Raw genomic sequence first — 17,269 nt, forward strand, 5'->3', positions numbered from 1 at the left:
GGCTAAACAGTCCTCAGGTCAAACTGGGAGGAGCAGAAACATCTGGGTTTATAAATAAAAATAATTCCTGAAATAGAATGGATAATTTCCAGCCCTGGACAGTGTTTGATGATTATATTTGGAAGAGGCTTATGCTTTCTGAGTACCTTAAGTCCTGCTAAAGCAACACCATTTTGCAGACAAAACATGGGAGCAGAGTTCAGAGCACATGGAAAGCTACAGAACTTGCCAGTCTGCTCAAGCCATATGTACAAGTAATAGACAGGGTTTTTCCTAACACCTCTAAGCTCAGACCTCTGAAATAGGCACCTTTTCTTCATGACCTGCAGGTCATGAGTGAAACCAGCCAGCCAGAGACTTGATAGAGAAGCCCAGGAGGAAATTGTTACTTCTCTCTAGCTAGCAGAGAGGGAAAGAAGCAGGATTTGTGTCTCTCCGAAGAGAAGAGAAAATAACTCCTTATTTATAACTGCAGCCAAGTGGATGAAAAACTACCGTGTATTTTAACATTGCCATAATCTATATTCACAAGAAATCCAGACTAGTGTTAGAGGGGCACCCTTTACTCTGACAGTTCCCAACTTCTGACTGACTTTGCCACTCCCATGATCTTTTAGCCATATTTCCACCCTATAGACACATAAAGGATGCTTCCATTTGCTAGTAAATTAAAAGAGAAATCATGAAGATATGTTGCACTCTATTCAAAGGACAGAGACAAAGCAAAATGCTCCACCCAAATAAATGCAGGAGGACAATTTAATGACAGCACCTCTCATTTGCTAAGAAATAACTCTGGTGAGAGAACAGACAGGACAATGACCAGCATTTTATTTACACAGGTCATGACACATGACACTAGGGTGAGCTGTTCTTGTCAAGCAGTCCTTAATTAGAAAATTCCTAAAGAGAGGTCCTGCTCCCACTAGGTGCCTATTAAATCTAAACCAAAAAGGAGTTAGTAGAAAAGGCTGAAGAATGGACAGAGAAATCAGGTTACACTGGAAGGCAAGAGCCAGCTGCTGCCAGCATTGGGAGAAGCACTCAGGATGGGATGCTGGATTTTGAATGAAAAACTCTCAGTGCTATTATTAGTGAGTATTTTCAGCATAAAAAAAAACAAACCACCAAACTAATTGGATATATATAAATATTTTAAGCTTGTTTAAAAGACATTTTATGGTTTGCTTACAGTAATACTCCCAAGCTTAATGTAAAACTTGCTATAAAATATTCAACAGCATTTTTATAACCAGTGTTAAAACCAATTTAAAGTCTTACTGTTTTACTTTTAATTATTTTTACGTCTATGTACTTCAGATAGAGAACACAAGTTTGAAATTGTAATTGAAATTATATTCTGAATTATTTTTTTCAGAGGCTCTAGTGAATGGAATATGGGCGGCACAGAAAGGAATTTCCTCAGCTGGAATTCTTTCATTTTAACTTTTATTGCCTTTTTAGAGATCAGGCTAAGCCCTGTGTTTATGATCAAGTTTACCATCACACAGTCTATTATATCCTCTTCTGGGGAGATGGGGATAGGATTGTAATCCTGCATTTGCCAAAAGACAGCCTCATTCCAGCAGGCATTGGTAATTTCTGTCATTTGTGATGAAAAACTGATTTTGAAGGATCTCTCAGATACAGTTAAAACTATAACCATAGGCAGTTTTATATGCATTTAAAATACCGTGCCACTAATCCATAGCCTGTCTGCTTTGTAGCTGGTGTGGCTGGGACTAAATTTCTATTTGTTTATTGAGACCTTCCACTGGTATGAAGATGACGATGCTTACACTTATACAAGGATTATGCTAGGAGTAAGTACACGTTTGACTGTTAAAAGACTCCATAAAAAGAATGTATGCATAATTTGATTTTATTTACATCCTTCATAATACTACTTTTGATGCTTCAACAGTAATTTTCCCATATAAGTATCTGTATAAGTACTCCAGCATTTTCTTTCTTTTGCTCCTCCAATGTCAAGCTTGTAATTAAATTTCTTTTTACTCTTTTATGTACAGTCAACCCTGGCTTGGGCGAGAGCTTCTGCAATGTGCCTTAATTTTAACTGCATGCTAATCCTGTTACCAGTCAGTAGAAACTTTATTTCATTCTTAAGAGGAGCAAGCATTGTAAGTACCATTTCTCAAACAGCCATATTATCCTCCCTTTCTTTTTTCCCCCTATAGTTCAACAGTATCATCCATACAGAACATTTTCCAAGGAGTTTAATTTTTTTTTATAGAGGATTCTGTACATTATTGTCTAGTTATTACCATTTAAATTGTCAATATTCATGACTGAAGAGAAACAAATGGCTTGTTTAACACAGTGCTCTAAATGCAGAACTGATTTTTGGCAGCATGGTGTCATGAAGTGAAAAGTGAGGAGCTACAAAAAAGGGATATGAGAATGCAGTTTGCCCGAATGGAGAGAATACACATCCATCACATGCATCCTGTGTGGCTGCAAAATGAAAATTGGAAAGAGAAAATGCACATATAAAGTGTCAGAGGGACAACAAGGAACACGTCTAAACTCTTTTGCCTGCGTAGCCACCATTCAGCTCTTCCTTTCTTGTAACTGTGTTTTTGTAATGCAGTGGTCATCTGCTAAGACGGTCTTGAGTTAACCTCTGCATCCCACATAGAAAGTACTTAAGACTTTAGCTCACTAGCTGTATCTACAACTCACAATGAATTAGCATGGTCAGAGCAATTCTAATCCCCTATGTTTGGATAAAAAAAATCACTGATCACTTCATGCCTCCAAGAACAGGGATTTAGAACTTATAACATTAATTTACTTTACAGTAAGCTGCTTCTTATTTCATTTCTGCCTTAGGTTTGTTTTTTTTTCAGGGTTGTTTGTTTGTTTGTTTGTTTTTGTTTAGTTTTGTTTTGTTTTTCAGAGTTAAAGTAACATTTCAACCAGTCTTTAGGATCAAATCAGCATTGTCATCTAAATGGTTGAGTTCATGAGCTGAGTGTTTAAGCAAGCAGGAAAAAAGTCTTCCTAGACTTCTGAATCAGTTGTGAATTAACAAAATATATGCATACCCAGTTAGATGCTGAGTAAGAACTCAGAAAAATGGAACTCTTCTCACAGATGATCAGTATTTTACTTTTCAGGAAAATATCATGTTCTTGAGGAGCATGGTACAGAGAAAATTTACTTGCTCCTGCACACTCAGTGCAGGGCTGGATCCAGTGACTCTGAGGAGGTGCTGTGTCTTGGCATTGCACCCATGGTGCTCCAGGTCCTTGGAAGTTTTGTTAGCTGGGAACAACGTGGATAAATGCCAAGATCTTTGGCATGGCACTGTGCCAGGTCAAGTGAGCAATCCAGACATCCACAACACCATTCAAAAACAGAATGAGGTCCGTAAGGACTGTCTAGCTTCCAGCAGAGTGTGTTAGCTTTGGCTGATTGCCGCCAGGCCCAGCCGCAGGCTGGCTCTGCACAGAGGCACCCAGCTGGCCATCACCACACCACCACTGAGCGTTTCCAATAATGGGAAGACGGCTCAGTAGCAAATAAGCATGCAACCACCTGAGGTCTAGACAGCCTCACCCTCCGGGGGTCTGCATGTCATGAAAGCAGTGAAAATGCTTTCATTGCAAGCTGGCATTGCCAGCAGTTCAGCTGTGTTTATGCAGCTAAACCTTAGCTTGCAAAGCAATGGTGTCCCAGCCTGGTGTCCTTATCCCAGCAAATTACTTAATCACCAGTACAAATAGGCCACTCACAAATCACAGCTAAATGTAGCAAAGTGTCATCAAACCTGATTTGGAGACCCTACATAGGCTGAATATCTTAAGAAATACTGGAGATTCCCTATCCCAAAACCAGCTTTCTGAGCCCCAAAGTTAAGGCTAACCCAAAACTTCTATTGAGGTCCTCCAATACTCTATTTTTAAACATATTGAACTGCTCCCTTTTCCTCTTCAAAATGTGCACTGCAAATAGTAATAGGATTGATATAAAACAAGGTCTGCTTTTTCATCAAGTGCTGCGGAGGAGCACTGAGGAGACAGCTTGACAAAAACATCTCATTTCACAGGATGGTTGCCTATGGAATAGCTGTAAATGCAAGTAAGCTTTAATTTATTTCTTTTTCTTCTTTGCCTCTTCAATGTTTTGAATTTCACAGTGACTCTGTCTAATGTTTTAATCCCATCAACTCAGAGATGTCCTATTTCAGTGCAATCATTTGGTGACTGCAGCTTTATATAGGTGCAGGAAACCACCTGTAATGTTTTGTTTGTTTGGGTTTTTTTTTTTCTTGAGAGAAGTTTGACTGTTACATCAACAAACTTTCAACCTGGAGGGTAACTGCTAATTGTCATTTAGTTAATGTGACCAAACTGTGTGCTGTTAGCATTTAGTGTAAATAACCTGCATTAAATCCCTAAGAGAAGATGTCTGGGAGATGAGTTAGCATTAAAGTCTGATTTCCTAAGGAAATTAAGTTTACAAGTCACACTGCTCTTCTGTCCACCATTAAATTTTCACTTCTTTATTTAATCTGAATTGAGATGTGTCTCTCTCTCATAACAATTAAATTCCTAAATATTCTTTAAAAATCAGATGATGGGTACAGGGATCTTGTGATCAAAAGTTATCTGTTCTGCTGCTCCCAGTGACTTACTGAGCTATAGATGTTCCTTCGCCTGGCTAGGAAGAAGGCATAGCACCTTCCTGTTTCCCAAGTCATTAAAAGACCTGGAGAAGGCTGAAGTTTGTAGAAATTCAGAGAGCATGAGTGGAACAGCAGATAAAGTGGGGGAAAGGGATGTGCAATGAAAAGGAGGAACAAAAAGCAGTATGTAGAAGGTCACAAGTATTTAGAGATGGAGAGCTATCTAGGGCAGATCATTCTCTTAGAAAATGTGAAAGAGATGCAGGAGTGTCACTTGCAATCACAAGACATTGCAAGGTAGCAGTTCTAGCCCCAGGCTGTCAGGGTGGATCCTGGCCCAAATACTTTTTTCCAGTCTGCATGAGGGAACTGCTTTTTTGCATATATAGACTGTAAATGTCCCCATGCAGTGAAACAATAATATGAAGTCAAGACTGCCATCATGAATCAATAGCTAAAATCTGCCCTTTGTATGTAGTATTAAAGAGTTCAGAGGAGAAAGCTGGGGGATGAGAATATGCATTTTAGAGTGCATTATGATTATTTCCTTATCTGTCATGTCCATTCATTTGTCAGAGTTCAGTTTCAGCATAAAGCAGATTCTTACCAAATGCAACATTGCTTCTTTAATTAACAAATCAGCCCAGGAACATAAATTAACCGTCTTCTACTTGGAGTATAATTTGTCATGCTCCAAAAAGAAAGAGAAGTTGCATAGTCAAAGCTTTTATGTTTTGGGGTTTTACATTAATATAAAAATGTTTGCTAGTGCATTGAGGTGGACCGTTTGGGAAGCGCAAGTCTATCAGAAAAGTGATTGCTTTATTGCTTCAGTAATTCCAAGGAAAAAGACACAGGAGCTGGTGGGAAATGACAGAAACACCATTATTTAATTCTGCCACTCTGTGGGGAGAAAATGAAGGTTTGATGTTGGGTTATTATTTGGGTTGGGTTTTGTTTTGTTTTGTTTATTTGGGTTGTTTTGGTTGTTTTGGGTATGTCGTTTATTTGGGTTTGTGGGGTTTTGTTTGTTTGGGGTTTTGATTGGTTGGTTTGGGATTTTTTTTTTTGTTTGTTGGTGTGTTTCCAAAATAGTTGATGAGATATTTGAGGAAGAAAACAAAATACAGGGAATTCTACTGAACAAAACATGACAACTTATTAACTCATGCTTCCCTAACAAATAAGTGAGAAACACTTGGAAAACACTGTATAGTCTGACTTGGATAAGGAACAGCCAGAAAGTCAGTTGCCTGAAATTCAATCTCAAATTCATTAAAAAAATACAATCTACAGCACATATTGTGAGAGAAGAGCAATGTTTCAGAGTAGAGAGATATCCAAAAGTATACTGAGTCCCTTTTTACAAAATCCAGCAGTGTTAAAACAATGTGTAAACAGATACCATTTTCCTCTCAACTGACACATTTTTTATCCAAGTACTACCTATATTGCCTTTTGCTACACAAAAGCATAGTCAACTCCTATTAGTCTATTGCAATTTAGTAATTCTTAGTTAAATGAATGTTCTCCCTTGTATGATCAATAGCCTAAATGTAGCAGCAAGAAGTTAAACCAATTTGCAGATCAGATCAGTAAGCTTAGCCTCACAATATAAAACTGTAGACTCCTTTATTATTCAAGTAACATGTATTCATCTCAGCTTGCCAGGTGGTGTTATTCCAGCATATTTATTTAATAGCGTGCTAAAAATAGTCAGTGCAACATTAGTATTGTCTGGCTTCTAACAGGCAGGCGGCTCAGCTGAGGTGCATGTGGCCTTGGCAAAATTACATCTGTACCTTTAATTTTTCATCAGCTCTAACACAAATTCAAGAGCAGGTTTTAATTGGTCAGGTCATAAAGAGACATAATTAGAGACTAGTGGAAGAGGGAAGTTGGAGGAAAGAGAGAGAGTAAACAATGCTATCTATAATCAAGAGCATCATTGAAAATTCAGTAAAAGGAATTCTACTTAGTTTGGCTTCCTGTGCTCTGCATGCCTGTCTCTGATAAGAGTTGGGAGTTATTCACCCACTAATAAATCTTCCTTACAGACCCATAACTGCTGGAATAAAATCATAGTTTCATACTCTCAGTTTGATCAGTGAAAATCATTTTATCCTTTCTAATGCAGAACAGACTTTTCAGTTACAAGGCAGTTGTCTGAAACCTAAAGATATCTATAAGAGGTAGTAAATAATGTTTTGTACAACTGTTCCCTCTTATTGTATTGTTTTTAGTCTTAAGAAAGTACCCTCACACATTTTCTGAAGTGGGGAGTCTTGGGGAAGATATATATATATGTTGGGTTTTTTTACTTTGACATACAGTGCATATTTTAAAGAACAAAATGCTTCTCGTGATGTTTCGATGTTTGCAGAGAGGTTATATAGACATATTGCTCCAACAGTTCTGTTAATTATTACATGAATCAAGATTAATCAATTAGGGGAAAGGAGGGGAAGGGCAGGGAGGTTCTTTGTAATTGAGCCATCTGAAGTGGTGGCTCCTGCCCCTTAAAAACTCTAGCAGTGTGATTTTCTTTAAAAGCAAACAGAATGCAGACAGAAGTATAGTGAAGCCAGGTGTGTTTGGCTTCTGACAAGCACTGAAAAATGTGTCTCTACAAATACCAGGCAAACATTTCCATTTCAACTACACTTTGCTAGTGGTGCCTATGTGAAGGGCTTTGGTGATCTGAGTCACATTTTTGTGTAAGCAATGAAGTGTTCAGAGAAGCAGATGCTTATCTTCAAAAGAAATTTTGCTGGTATCTCAGTGTTGTACTTCCAGAAATTGCAGAAAATCAAACTTCCAGATTTTTCAATTTTTTTTTTTTCAGTCAGATGGTTTGAATTTTGACTTAGTGCAAGTACTAGGAAGGAAGCTGCATCAGATGAAAGATTATAAGTTTCCAGATAGGATAAAAAATTGTAGGAGTCATATACTTTGATGTTTACAACCATTAAAAAAAGAAAAATCAATGCAAGTATGTGTGTGGTCACTATTGTTGTGATGTTTACACAGCCTGCTCTTTCTTAGACCACAATACAGCATGAAGCAATGAAGCTGAATTAAGGGTTGTATGGAACTAGAAAAGGCACAAGACAGTGGGTGTCAAAAGACTATGGGCTTGGCTGGGGACAGAATTCCCTCTGCTTGGGTTAGCTGCTTGCAAAGCCATTGTCGTCACTGTGGGCAGGAAGGCCAGGATTTGACTCTTTGATTTTCTTGTGAACATTTAACTGCTAGCAGAAAGCTCCAATTTGATTATTATCCTGTACAGGCATGCAGAAAAAGAGAGCGAAATCTTGTCCTCAGAAAAAACATATGCAACTTCTGTTTATTTCAATGAGAGTATGCATGCTTCACTGAAGGCACAATTGGCTGATTTAGACTCGCTAAATTGACCACACTTTCAAGATAATTTAATTACATCTCTCTGTATTTAAGAATATGTACAGTAAACAGCATGCTCAAACAGCAACCTTTTTCCTCTCTCCCTCCTTCCAATAAAACCTTTTATCTGATCTCAGAGGTGGACTAGACAGAACATTTTGAGGTCAAACACAAATTAATGTATGTGAAATGCTTCAGAGGTTCCAGATGTTGCTAAAAACAATCAAAATGCTTCAGTCTTCATGCACAGTTATAAAAAAGAACTTTGTTTAAAAGATCACATGATTTACTCTGTACTTTATATTTGGTCATGTAGAATGAAGAAAAACTTAGAACTGAAAATCCTGTGACATAGTGCTTTAAACTTTGGCCTCAATGTTAACTTATCTAAGTGGTGAAGGAAAAAAAAAGTCAGAAGTGTTGTAAGTTCAGATTTAATAATTTGCATATTAATTTTGAAATGGCTTCATAGATTCTACACACTGTAGATGCAAGGGACCTTCAGAAAATGCATTTCAGGCATGTAAAATATTTTAGCTAATGGCAACATATCCAGTGCCAGACCTTTTAGTCTGCTACAACTATCATACACTGAAAATTGATTAGATCTTTGTATTACTCTTACCATCTAACTATAATTCCCTTTTAGATGGCATCATTTTTTTCATAGCAGCATACACACACACACACAAAAAAACCCCAACAACATTGGAACTATTAATCTAATAACACTCTAGGCAATATTTAAGATCATGGGAGATTCAGGTAAACCAACATATTCAGTATGTCATTAGTTTGAATGTTAATATTTTCCAATGTATCATTATACACTGTACATTAACAGCTACCATAGAATAGCTTGCAGAAAATACCTCTCATGTACATGCTGGGAGAATTGCTACAGTTGTAAAATCCTCTGCTTGTTAGATGAAAGTTGGAGGTAATGTCACCCAAGAGGGAAGATATGCAATAAAGCAAACCAATATACAGATGGACAAAACAGTGTCCTTTAACAGCCTGCAGCTAGGTTAAGCTGCAGTTATAGAATCATAGAATTGTTAGGGTTGGAAGGGATCTCAAGGATCATCTAGTTCCAAACCCCCTGCCATGGGCAGGGACACCTCACACTACATCAGGTTGCTCACAGCCACATACAGCCTGGCCTTAAAAACCTCCAGGGATGGGGCTTCTACCATCTCCCTGGGCAACCTGTTCCAGTGTCTCACCACCCTCATAGTGAAGAACTTTTTCCTAACATCCAGTGTGAATCTACCCATTTCTATTTTTGTTCCTTTCTCCCTAGCCCTATTACTACCCGACACCCTAAAAAGTCCCTCCCTCAGCTTTCTTGTAGGCCCCCTTCAGATACTGGAAAGCCACAATAAGGTCTCCTCAGAGCCTTCTCTTCTCCAGACTGAATAGCCCCAACTCCCTCAGTCTGTCCTCATGGGAGAGGTGCTCCAGCCCTCTAATCATCCTTATGGCCCTTCTCTGGGCATGCTCCAGCACCTCCAGATCCTTCCTGTACTAGGGGCTCTGGAACTGGATGCTGTAGTCCAGGTGGGGTCTCACCAGAGCGGAGTAGAGGGGGAGAATCACAAGGTCCAGCATAGCACCTTTTCTTGTGGTTCTTGTATCATTTGGCGGAGGAAGTTGTCATCTATGCATTCCAGGAACATCCTGGAATGTTCATACCTAGCTGTGTTGTCCCTTCAACAGATACCAGGGTGGTTGAAATCCCCCACAAGGACCAGGGCTTGTGAATGTGAAGACACTTCTATTTGCCTGTAGAGTGCTTCATCTGCTTGGTTCTACTGGTCAGGTGGCCTGTAGCGACCTCTACAATAATATCACTTTCCCCTGTCTTCTTTTTAATCTTCACTCATGCTCTCAACCAGCTCATCATTCTTCCCCAGGTGGAGCTCCACTGGTTCCAGCTGGTCACTGATATAGAGAGCAACACCTCCTCCCCTCCTACTCTGCCTGTCCTTCCTAAAGAGCTTGTACCTATCTGTCCCTACATTCCAGTTATGGGAATCATTCCACCAAGTTTCAGTAATAGGCACTATGTCATAGCATTCCAGCAACACAGTGGCCCTTAATTTGTTCTGTTTGTTGCCCAAGCTGCATGCATTAGCATAGAGGCACTTCAGCTGGGCTGGCTGTGCCACCCTCTTAGGTGAACCCCCCTTGATTCCCTTGGGGTGTCCCAGTGCTTCATCCTTGGTTTGCCTCAGGGCAACAAGCTGAGAGGTTGCAAGACTGTAACCCTTCATTATACCTTAATGCTCGAGATCTTCTTGATGAGCTTTGTCTACTCAACTTACAGTGTTGGTTTTGGTTTTGGGTTTTTTCCTGTGCAAGATTTCAAATACTCTGTTAGGAAACACAGACTTCTGTCTGGAAAAAACCTACCACTTCATTTCATTCTCAAGACTTGGCATATACCAGATAGCACTAGCTTTCCTGTCACTGCTGACATGACTAGATTTTGTACAAATCATGTACAAACCTGCACTTTGAGGGAAGTGCAAGATCTAATAGCATTTTAAACAACAGAAATGTCATCATTTCACATGAAGATTTCACAGCCTGTGGTATCACTTTTAAAAAAAAATCTATGTGTTTTAAAGGTAAAAGAGAAACTCTGTCATGTTCTGAACACTGATTCAAACTGCCACCTTTAGTGAATGTTGCTATTTTTAAGTGAGAAAGAACAGTTCAAAACTTGAAGTTTATATGCTGCAGGTAACCATTGGTAAACCAACAATATGAATCACAGCTATGCGAATCTCACTGTGGCCGTTTGACGCTGTGCCTTTAAGGAAGGGGCACACTGGCTAAATGTTTGTAAAATATTTTGGTTTTCTAAACGAATTTCATTGGTAGGATTGTGGGAGGAGAGATTGGACCCAGGGGAGTTGGGAACTTTCTCTCAGTCTTCCTTCCTTCGCTGTCCCTTTCGGCTGGATCTGCTTCTGGGATTCTGGCCAACTAAGATAAGATACTAACTCCCTGTGCAAGGCCTTTATTCCTTTCCTGCCCTGTTAACTGTCCACATCTCTTTTCTACCTCTTTGGGGGAGAAGGGAGGTAGGGGGGTGAAGGGGGCACAGGGGGAAGCCCCCTCTGTGGGGGGTCTGATTTCTGGTTGAATTTATTTGCTGTATATTCCTGTATATATTGTAAAATACCGGTGTTTGTTGTGTTACATAGAATCTGTTTCCTTGTAAAATATAATCTCATTTCTCTGACTGGGTTTAGCCGTGGTCTCTTTCTCAGTGGGGGAGGGAAAGCAGAGCCTTTCCTTTCAAACCACCACACTCACCCAGTCCCAAGGCTATGGTAACTATTATATCATATCAGAGTTATATCAGGTTATCAGGTATAGAGCACAAGGGGCCCAGGTACCATTACTGATGGCACCACTAGTAACTAGTATATGCTGAGGTGCAACTGTTCAGTGGATGTCCACTCACAAATTCCTTGCCAGAGCTTTTCATCCTTTGAAAGTTTTCCCTCCTCTTTCCCTTAGGCCAGTACTGGACTATATGCAGCATGTTACTCCACAACCTACCGCAGACAGTGGTTCATTACCCCACACTCCAGTCCTCCAAGTGAGCTCTTTCAGATGTCAGAGAAATCAGGTCCTCATCAAGCAATTACTTGGTTCTCTTCCAGATGGATCTGATAACAGCCTTAGCAGGCCAAAACATCTGTTTTGAAAGGAGTCCTTGTAGGAACAGCTCCACTAACCTTCCCACTCAGCACTTAAAAGTGCTGTTACACTCAAATACATGAACAGTGTTTATACACTGTGTATACATCAGTTGTGTGCTGGGGAACAGATTGCCACAGCCCCCACACAGCTGTCACCTAAACCCTCCAGCTCAGAGCCTCTCAGCCTTGTCAGTTTTGACAGTCTGAATCCATACACCTCAGTCACTGCTTGTGGCCTCGTGCAGCCTTCCTTCCAGTGTCCCATCACTGACTAGGTGCTGGGAACACTCCATCATGCACAGGCTTCAGGGAGCATCTCCTGCCTGATGCTGGCCAAGCTGTTTCACATGCAGCACATAATCCATAACAATGTACACAGGACATGCTATGCCATTTCATAAAATGACCAACCTTCAGCTGAAAGCCCCTTAGGTTGCTTGATCCCATTATCCCATTTATTGAAAGGTTATTTTAGAGTCTCATTCCTTTGATGGCTGGAATCTGTCTTCTAATTTCCAGGCTCATTTTGTCTCTATGCAGTTCAGACCCATTTGGATTCCATCTGCATTCTGCTGAGGTTATTCCAGGTGATATAAATAATTTATTATTCACCAGGCCAAAGATTCAGAAAAAAATGGGAGCTTGATTTTGCAGTTTGGGTGCTCAGGATATTCACTTGAGGTGCTTGTGTCAATAAATATTTGATTATTTTTATTAAGGCTTTCACCAGGAGATAGCTCACAAGAGAATATCCAGTCAGTCCAGTGACTGAGACATGTGGTTCAGTTTAAAGCCCTCCCTTAAATTTATGTAACAAGGATTTAAAATAGGTCTTTCATCTCCCAGTGAATATCTAAGCATGGGGCAATGAGGTGAAGCAGGTGTTAAGAAGTGGCAGCAGGGAATCCCTAAACTAAACATTATGTTTTGAATGAAGTGCAACCTGACAGTCAAGCAACCACAGCACAACTACTGCTCTAGAAGGATCATCTCAGCAGAACAGAGTGAAAATACCTCTCTCCAACCTGGACACATGGGCTAACCTACTACTGGCAGGAAGAATGTTATTTTCCATGTTCTTGCTCTGGCTGCTTTAAGTACTTCCACGCCAGCATGCTCTCTTAACTCTCATTCCCATGCTTGCATCTTTCCTCAGGTGCTGCAGAGGAGATGGCTTCAGGCACGCGTAGTGAAATTAGCTCCCTACATGCATAGGAACCAAAAGACTGAAGTATTTATGCATTTGCATTTAATCCTGTGTTTTTATCTATGAATCCTGTGCTTTTATCTATGTGTTTTTATCTATGATTACACAGGGACTAGCACAGTAGGAAAGAGAAAAGAAGAAAGAAGAGGGAAAAAAGAAAGAAGAAAGAATGACAAAGAAGAGAGAAACAAGAATAGAGAAGAAAGGGGTGGGGGGAAGAAAAAGGAAAAATGTGGGGGGAAAGAAAAAGTGGGAAAAGAGGGAAAAATATTCTTTTGAGATAATACCGTTCAGGGAAGCAGATCATATTTTGTCTACTACAAATACTAGTTTTAAGAAAGGGACAAACCCAGATAAACACTGAAGGAAAGATGATATCAGGGAGCTAATTACAAAAACTAGAAATAGTATATTCTAATAGTTCTCCTGTAAACATATAGTTGTTTTTAATTGGTATGTAATAATTTGCTCTCATATTGGAAACTAGCATGATTATGTTTTCATCTGTGTCAGCCAACAGTAAAACAAAGTTGTTCCTTTTACCATCTTCTAAAATTATAATTTTTCCACTCAGAAAAAAGAAGTATAGAGGAGTTCAGACTTCACTGTACGGTATTTTTCTAAACTGACCATTTCATATAGCTTTTGGAAGCAGGCCAGAAGTAGAGGTGATATATGATGCTCGGGGCAAATCATGTCTAACACTGTGATTCAGACTTCTTCATTAAAATCATAGTTTCTATGGCTTCCCCAGGCTCCACACACATAAAGTAATGCTATAGCTACTTGGTAATAGGCAACAGATTTTGGATGTATTTCTGAAATTCCCCTAGTGCAAGCTGCAAATTGGCCTATGCCTACAACGGACAAGTGCTTGGTAATATTAGGCCACAGCACATCCCTAGTAAAGTAGTTAAAAAATAGGGACATAAATCACTTTACTTTATTTGGATCAATTTAAAATCAGAAGCAAACATCTTTATATCATCTCTCAAGAGGTCCTCCTCTGATGACACTGAAGACTGCAGGGCACTTGTTTGTAAACACAGGAGGTAATCCTGGAGCTGTTCCTCTCCTCTCCAATGTGAAGCAGTTTCTTCAGATTAGACATATATTTGATGAAAGATTTCTCTTATTGTCATCTTAACAGTATAGAGGTCTCCGTTTATACCTGAGCTTCTCAAATTATTTGTAGTATGCTTAATGAAGTTTCTTCTGGCATTGTGAACAGGTACAAGTGTGTCTGTAATTCCACACCACTTTCTCTTATGCAGCAATCCATATTGTTGCCCACTTGATCAACATCGAGCGGTATCATATCAGCCAGTCGAAGGAAGCTGGGGAGTTACGGAATAAACTTTCTGTTCTTGGCAAGAGCCCAAATGAAAGCTACTTGAATCCAATCAGGACCTATGAAACAGTAAGCTGTCACTTTTTGGTTTTTCTCATCTAAAAAGTTTTCCTCAGTGGATTTTGTTGTCACTAAAACTGTATTTCAAAGCCTTTTAACCAGAGTGAGAAGGTGCTGTTAAAGGTTAACCTCAATTTCAGCTCGAAACACTTATTAAGAGATGCAATTTTCAGGTTACTAAGCTCAAAGAAATGTCTCCTGTATTTTAGTTAGTTTATCAGGAGACAGCTTGGATTGGGGGCGGGGGTGGGGGTGGGGTGTGGACACAGTGAGAATAAGGAGTGCTGTGAATAGCAGACAAAGAAATGGACCTGTAAAGAATTAAGCCCCCCCTAGACTAAACTATCAATTCATGGAACAAATACAGCTTCCTTCCAGAAAGGAAAAAATCCCAACCAACTAGCAATGTCACTTAACAATATTTCTTTCATAGTTGCTATTTTCCCTCTCCATAGTTGTGTAGTATCATCCCAATCTGGAGTCTAATTCTGCCCTCTTACTAGTTGTGGCTGCCCAGGGAAGAGTACATGCAAAACCACCTGCTGGCTCACTGCATACAGGAAGCAGTGTATGGGGAAACTATTGTGCTCTCTGCTCTTCAGAGCCAAGGACTACTATGGGCACCTCAGCCTGGCAAATAAATGGTTCTGCTTGCTTTGAGGAAAAAAGCAACTGTCTTCCCTGTCCACTACATTGACTATCTCACAACAGCATTATAAGTTCTTCTGTATAATACTCATGACATAAAGTAAAGACCCTTTCTGCAAGGCCTGCATGTAAAATATGCAAAAGTTAATCAGCATTTTCCTTATACCATTACACTATACATCATATTTATGTTACGTTTGCATGTGTATACTGTGGTATGCTGTTATATATTCCAGGACTAAAATGGCCTTGGTGAGGCTCCCACGCATGTTGTTTCTGCTCTTCAGAAAATCCCCCACAAAGCCATAAGATTGCTTGAACAGAATGGAATGAAGCTCTTTTGATCAGTGAGGTGTTCCACTGAAACAAGAAACAAAGCGAGATGACAGTTGGACAACCACCAGTTGGATTCAATTGTACTTTTCAGTTGCAAGACATTTTGTCCTGCTTTTTCTCAGCTCCTTTACAGTTTAGATTGTGTGAATTTTGCATCTTTCAAAATAAACAAGTAAAAAATTCTCAAGTTTGAAGAAAATCAAGCAAAGTAATACTCTCAATGGTATGAATACAAAAGTCTTCATGTTAGTCTTGACAAAATAGTCAGATTTATAAGAACAGGACAGCAAACCAAGGACTCAGCTGCACGGTCTGAGTTCACCCAGCACTCACTCTCCCTGCACGTGTGTGAGGTGTTGCCCAGGAACAGAGCAAAGCCCAGAGCTCTGAACAGGAACCTACCATCTTTCATAGAATCATAGAATTGTTATGGTTTGAAGGAACCTCAAGGACTATCTAGTTCCAAACCCCCTGCTATGGGCAGGGACACCTCACACTACAGCAGGTTGCTCACAGCCACATCCAGCCTGGCCTTAAAAACCTCCAGGGATGGGGCTTCTACCACCACCCTGGGCAACCTGTTCCAGTGTCTCACCACCCCCATGGTGAAGAGCTTCTTTCTAACATCCAATCTGAATCTACCCATTTCTATTTTTGTTCCATTCCCCCTAGTTCTATCACTACACCCTAAAAAGTCCCTCCCCAGCTTTCTTGTAGGCTCCCTTCAGATACTGGAAGGCCATAATAAAGTCTTCTCCAAGCCTTCTCTTCTCCAGACTGAATAGTCCCAACTCTCTCAGTCTGTCCTCACAGGAGAGGTCTTTAAGCCCTCTGATTATCCTCGTGGCCCTTCTCTGGACACATTCCAGCATGTCCAGATCCTTCCTGTACTAGGGCCTCCAGAACTGGATGCAGTACTCCAGGTGGGGTCTCACCAGAGTGGAGTAGAGGGGGACATGGACCCATTGACAGCCACCCTTTGGGTGTGGTCATCAAGCCAGTTCTTTATCCACTGAATGGTCCATCCATCAAACCCATACTGCACCAGCTTGGAGACCAGGATGTGGTGTGAGACAGAGTTGAAGGCTTCGCTCGGGTCCATGTAAATGACTCCAGTTGCTCAGCCTTCATCTATTAATGTTGTGGCCTTGTCATAGAAGGCCACCAAGTTTGTGAGGCAGGATTTGCCCTTGGTGAGGCTGTGCCTATTGGACCCAATCAATTCTTTGTTATTCTTCTGCCTCAGCAGTGCCTCCATGAGGATCTGTTCCATGACCTTACTAGGCACAGAGGTGAGACTGACTGGCCTGTAGTTCCCTGGGTCATCCCTCTTTCCCTTTTTGAAAATGGGGGTAATGTTTCCCCTTTTCCAGTCAGTGGGAACCTCCCCGGACTGCCATGAGTTTTGGAATGATGGAGAGCAGCCTAGCAACCTCATCCACCAGTTCCCTCAGCACCTGTGGGTGTATCCCATTGGGTCCCATGACTTGAACTACTACTTACAACTACCTGAAAGGTGGTTGTAGCCAGGAAGGGGTTGGTCTCTTCTCTCTAGCAACCAGCACCAGAACAAGAGGACACAGTCTCAAGCTGCACCAGGGGAAGTTTAGGCTTGAGGTGAGGAGAAAGTTCTTCACTGAGAGAGTCGTTTCATCATTGGAATGGGCTGCCCAGGGAGGTGGTGTAATCACCATCCCTGGAGGGGTTCAAGAGGGGATTGGACGTGGCACTTGGTGCCATGGTCTAGTCATCAGGTCTGTGGTGACAGGTTGGACTTGATGATCTTTGAGGTCTCTTCCAACCTTGGTGATACTGTGAACACTTTCAGGTTCTTCAGATGGTCACAAACCTGATCTTCACTCACAATGGGCAGTTTCTTATTCCAGTCCCTGCCA

The 17,269-nt window shown here is 40.6% G+C and overlaps 1 protein-coding gene across 1 annotated transcript in view; it reads left to right on the forward strand.

Annotated features, from left to right (window-relative positions):
* The first annotated feature begins 1,049 nt into the window (after positions 1–1,049).
* The window catches only part of NOX3 (NADPH oxidase 3), a 42,574-nt gene continuing 26,354 nt past the window's right edge, over positions 1,050–17,269 (forward strand). Inside the window, exons 1-5 of the mRNA XM_009907191.2 lie at positions 1,050–1,094; positions 1,728–1,823; positions 2,031–2,141; positions 4,020–4,104; positions 14,254–14,399. Of these exons, the coding sequence (XP_009905493.2) occupies positions 1,050–1,094; positions 1,728–1,823; positions 2,031–2,141; positions 4,020–4,104; positions 14,254–14,399 (483 nt within the window). The remainder of the gene's footprint in view (positions 1,095–1,727; positions 1,824–2,030; positions 2,142–4,019; positions 4,105–14,253; positions 14,400–17,269) is intronic.

Source organism: Dryobates pubescens, chromosome 6 (assembly GCF_014839835.1).
Source record: "Dryobates pubescens isolate bDryPub1 chromosome 6, bDryPub1.pri, whole genome shotgun sequence".
Taxonomy (NCBI): Eukaryota; Metazoa; Chordata; class Aves; order Piciformes; family Picidae; genus Dryobates; species Dryobates pubescens.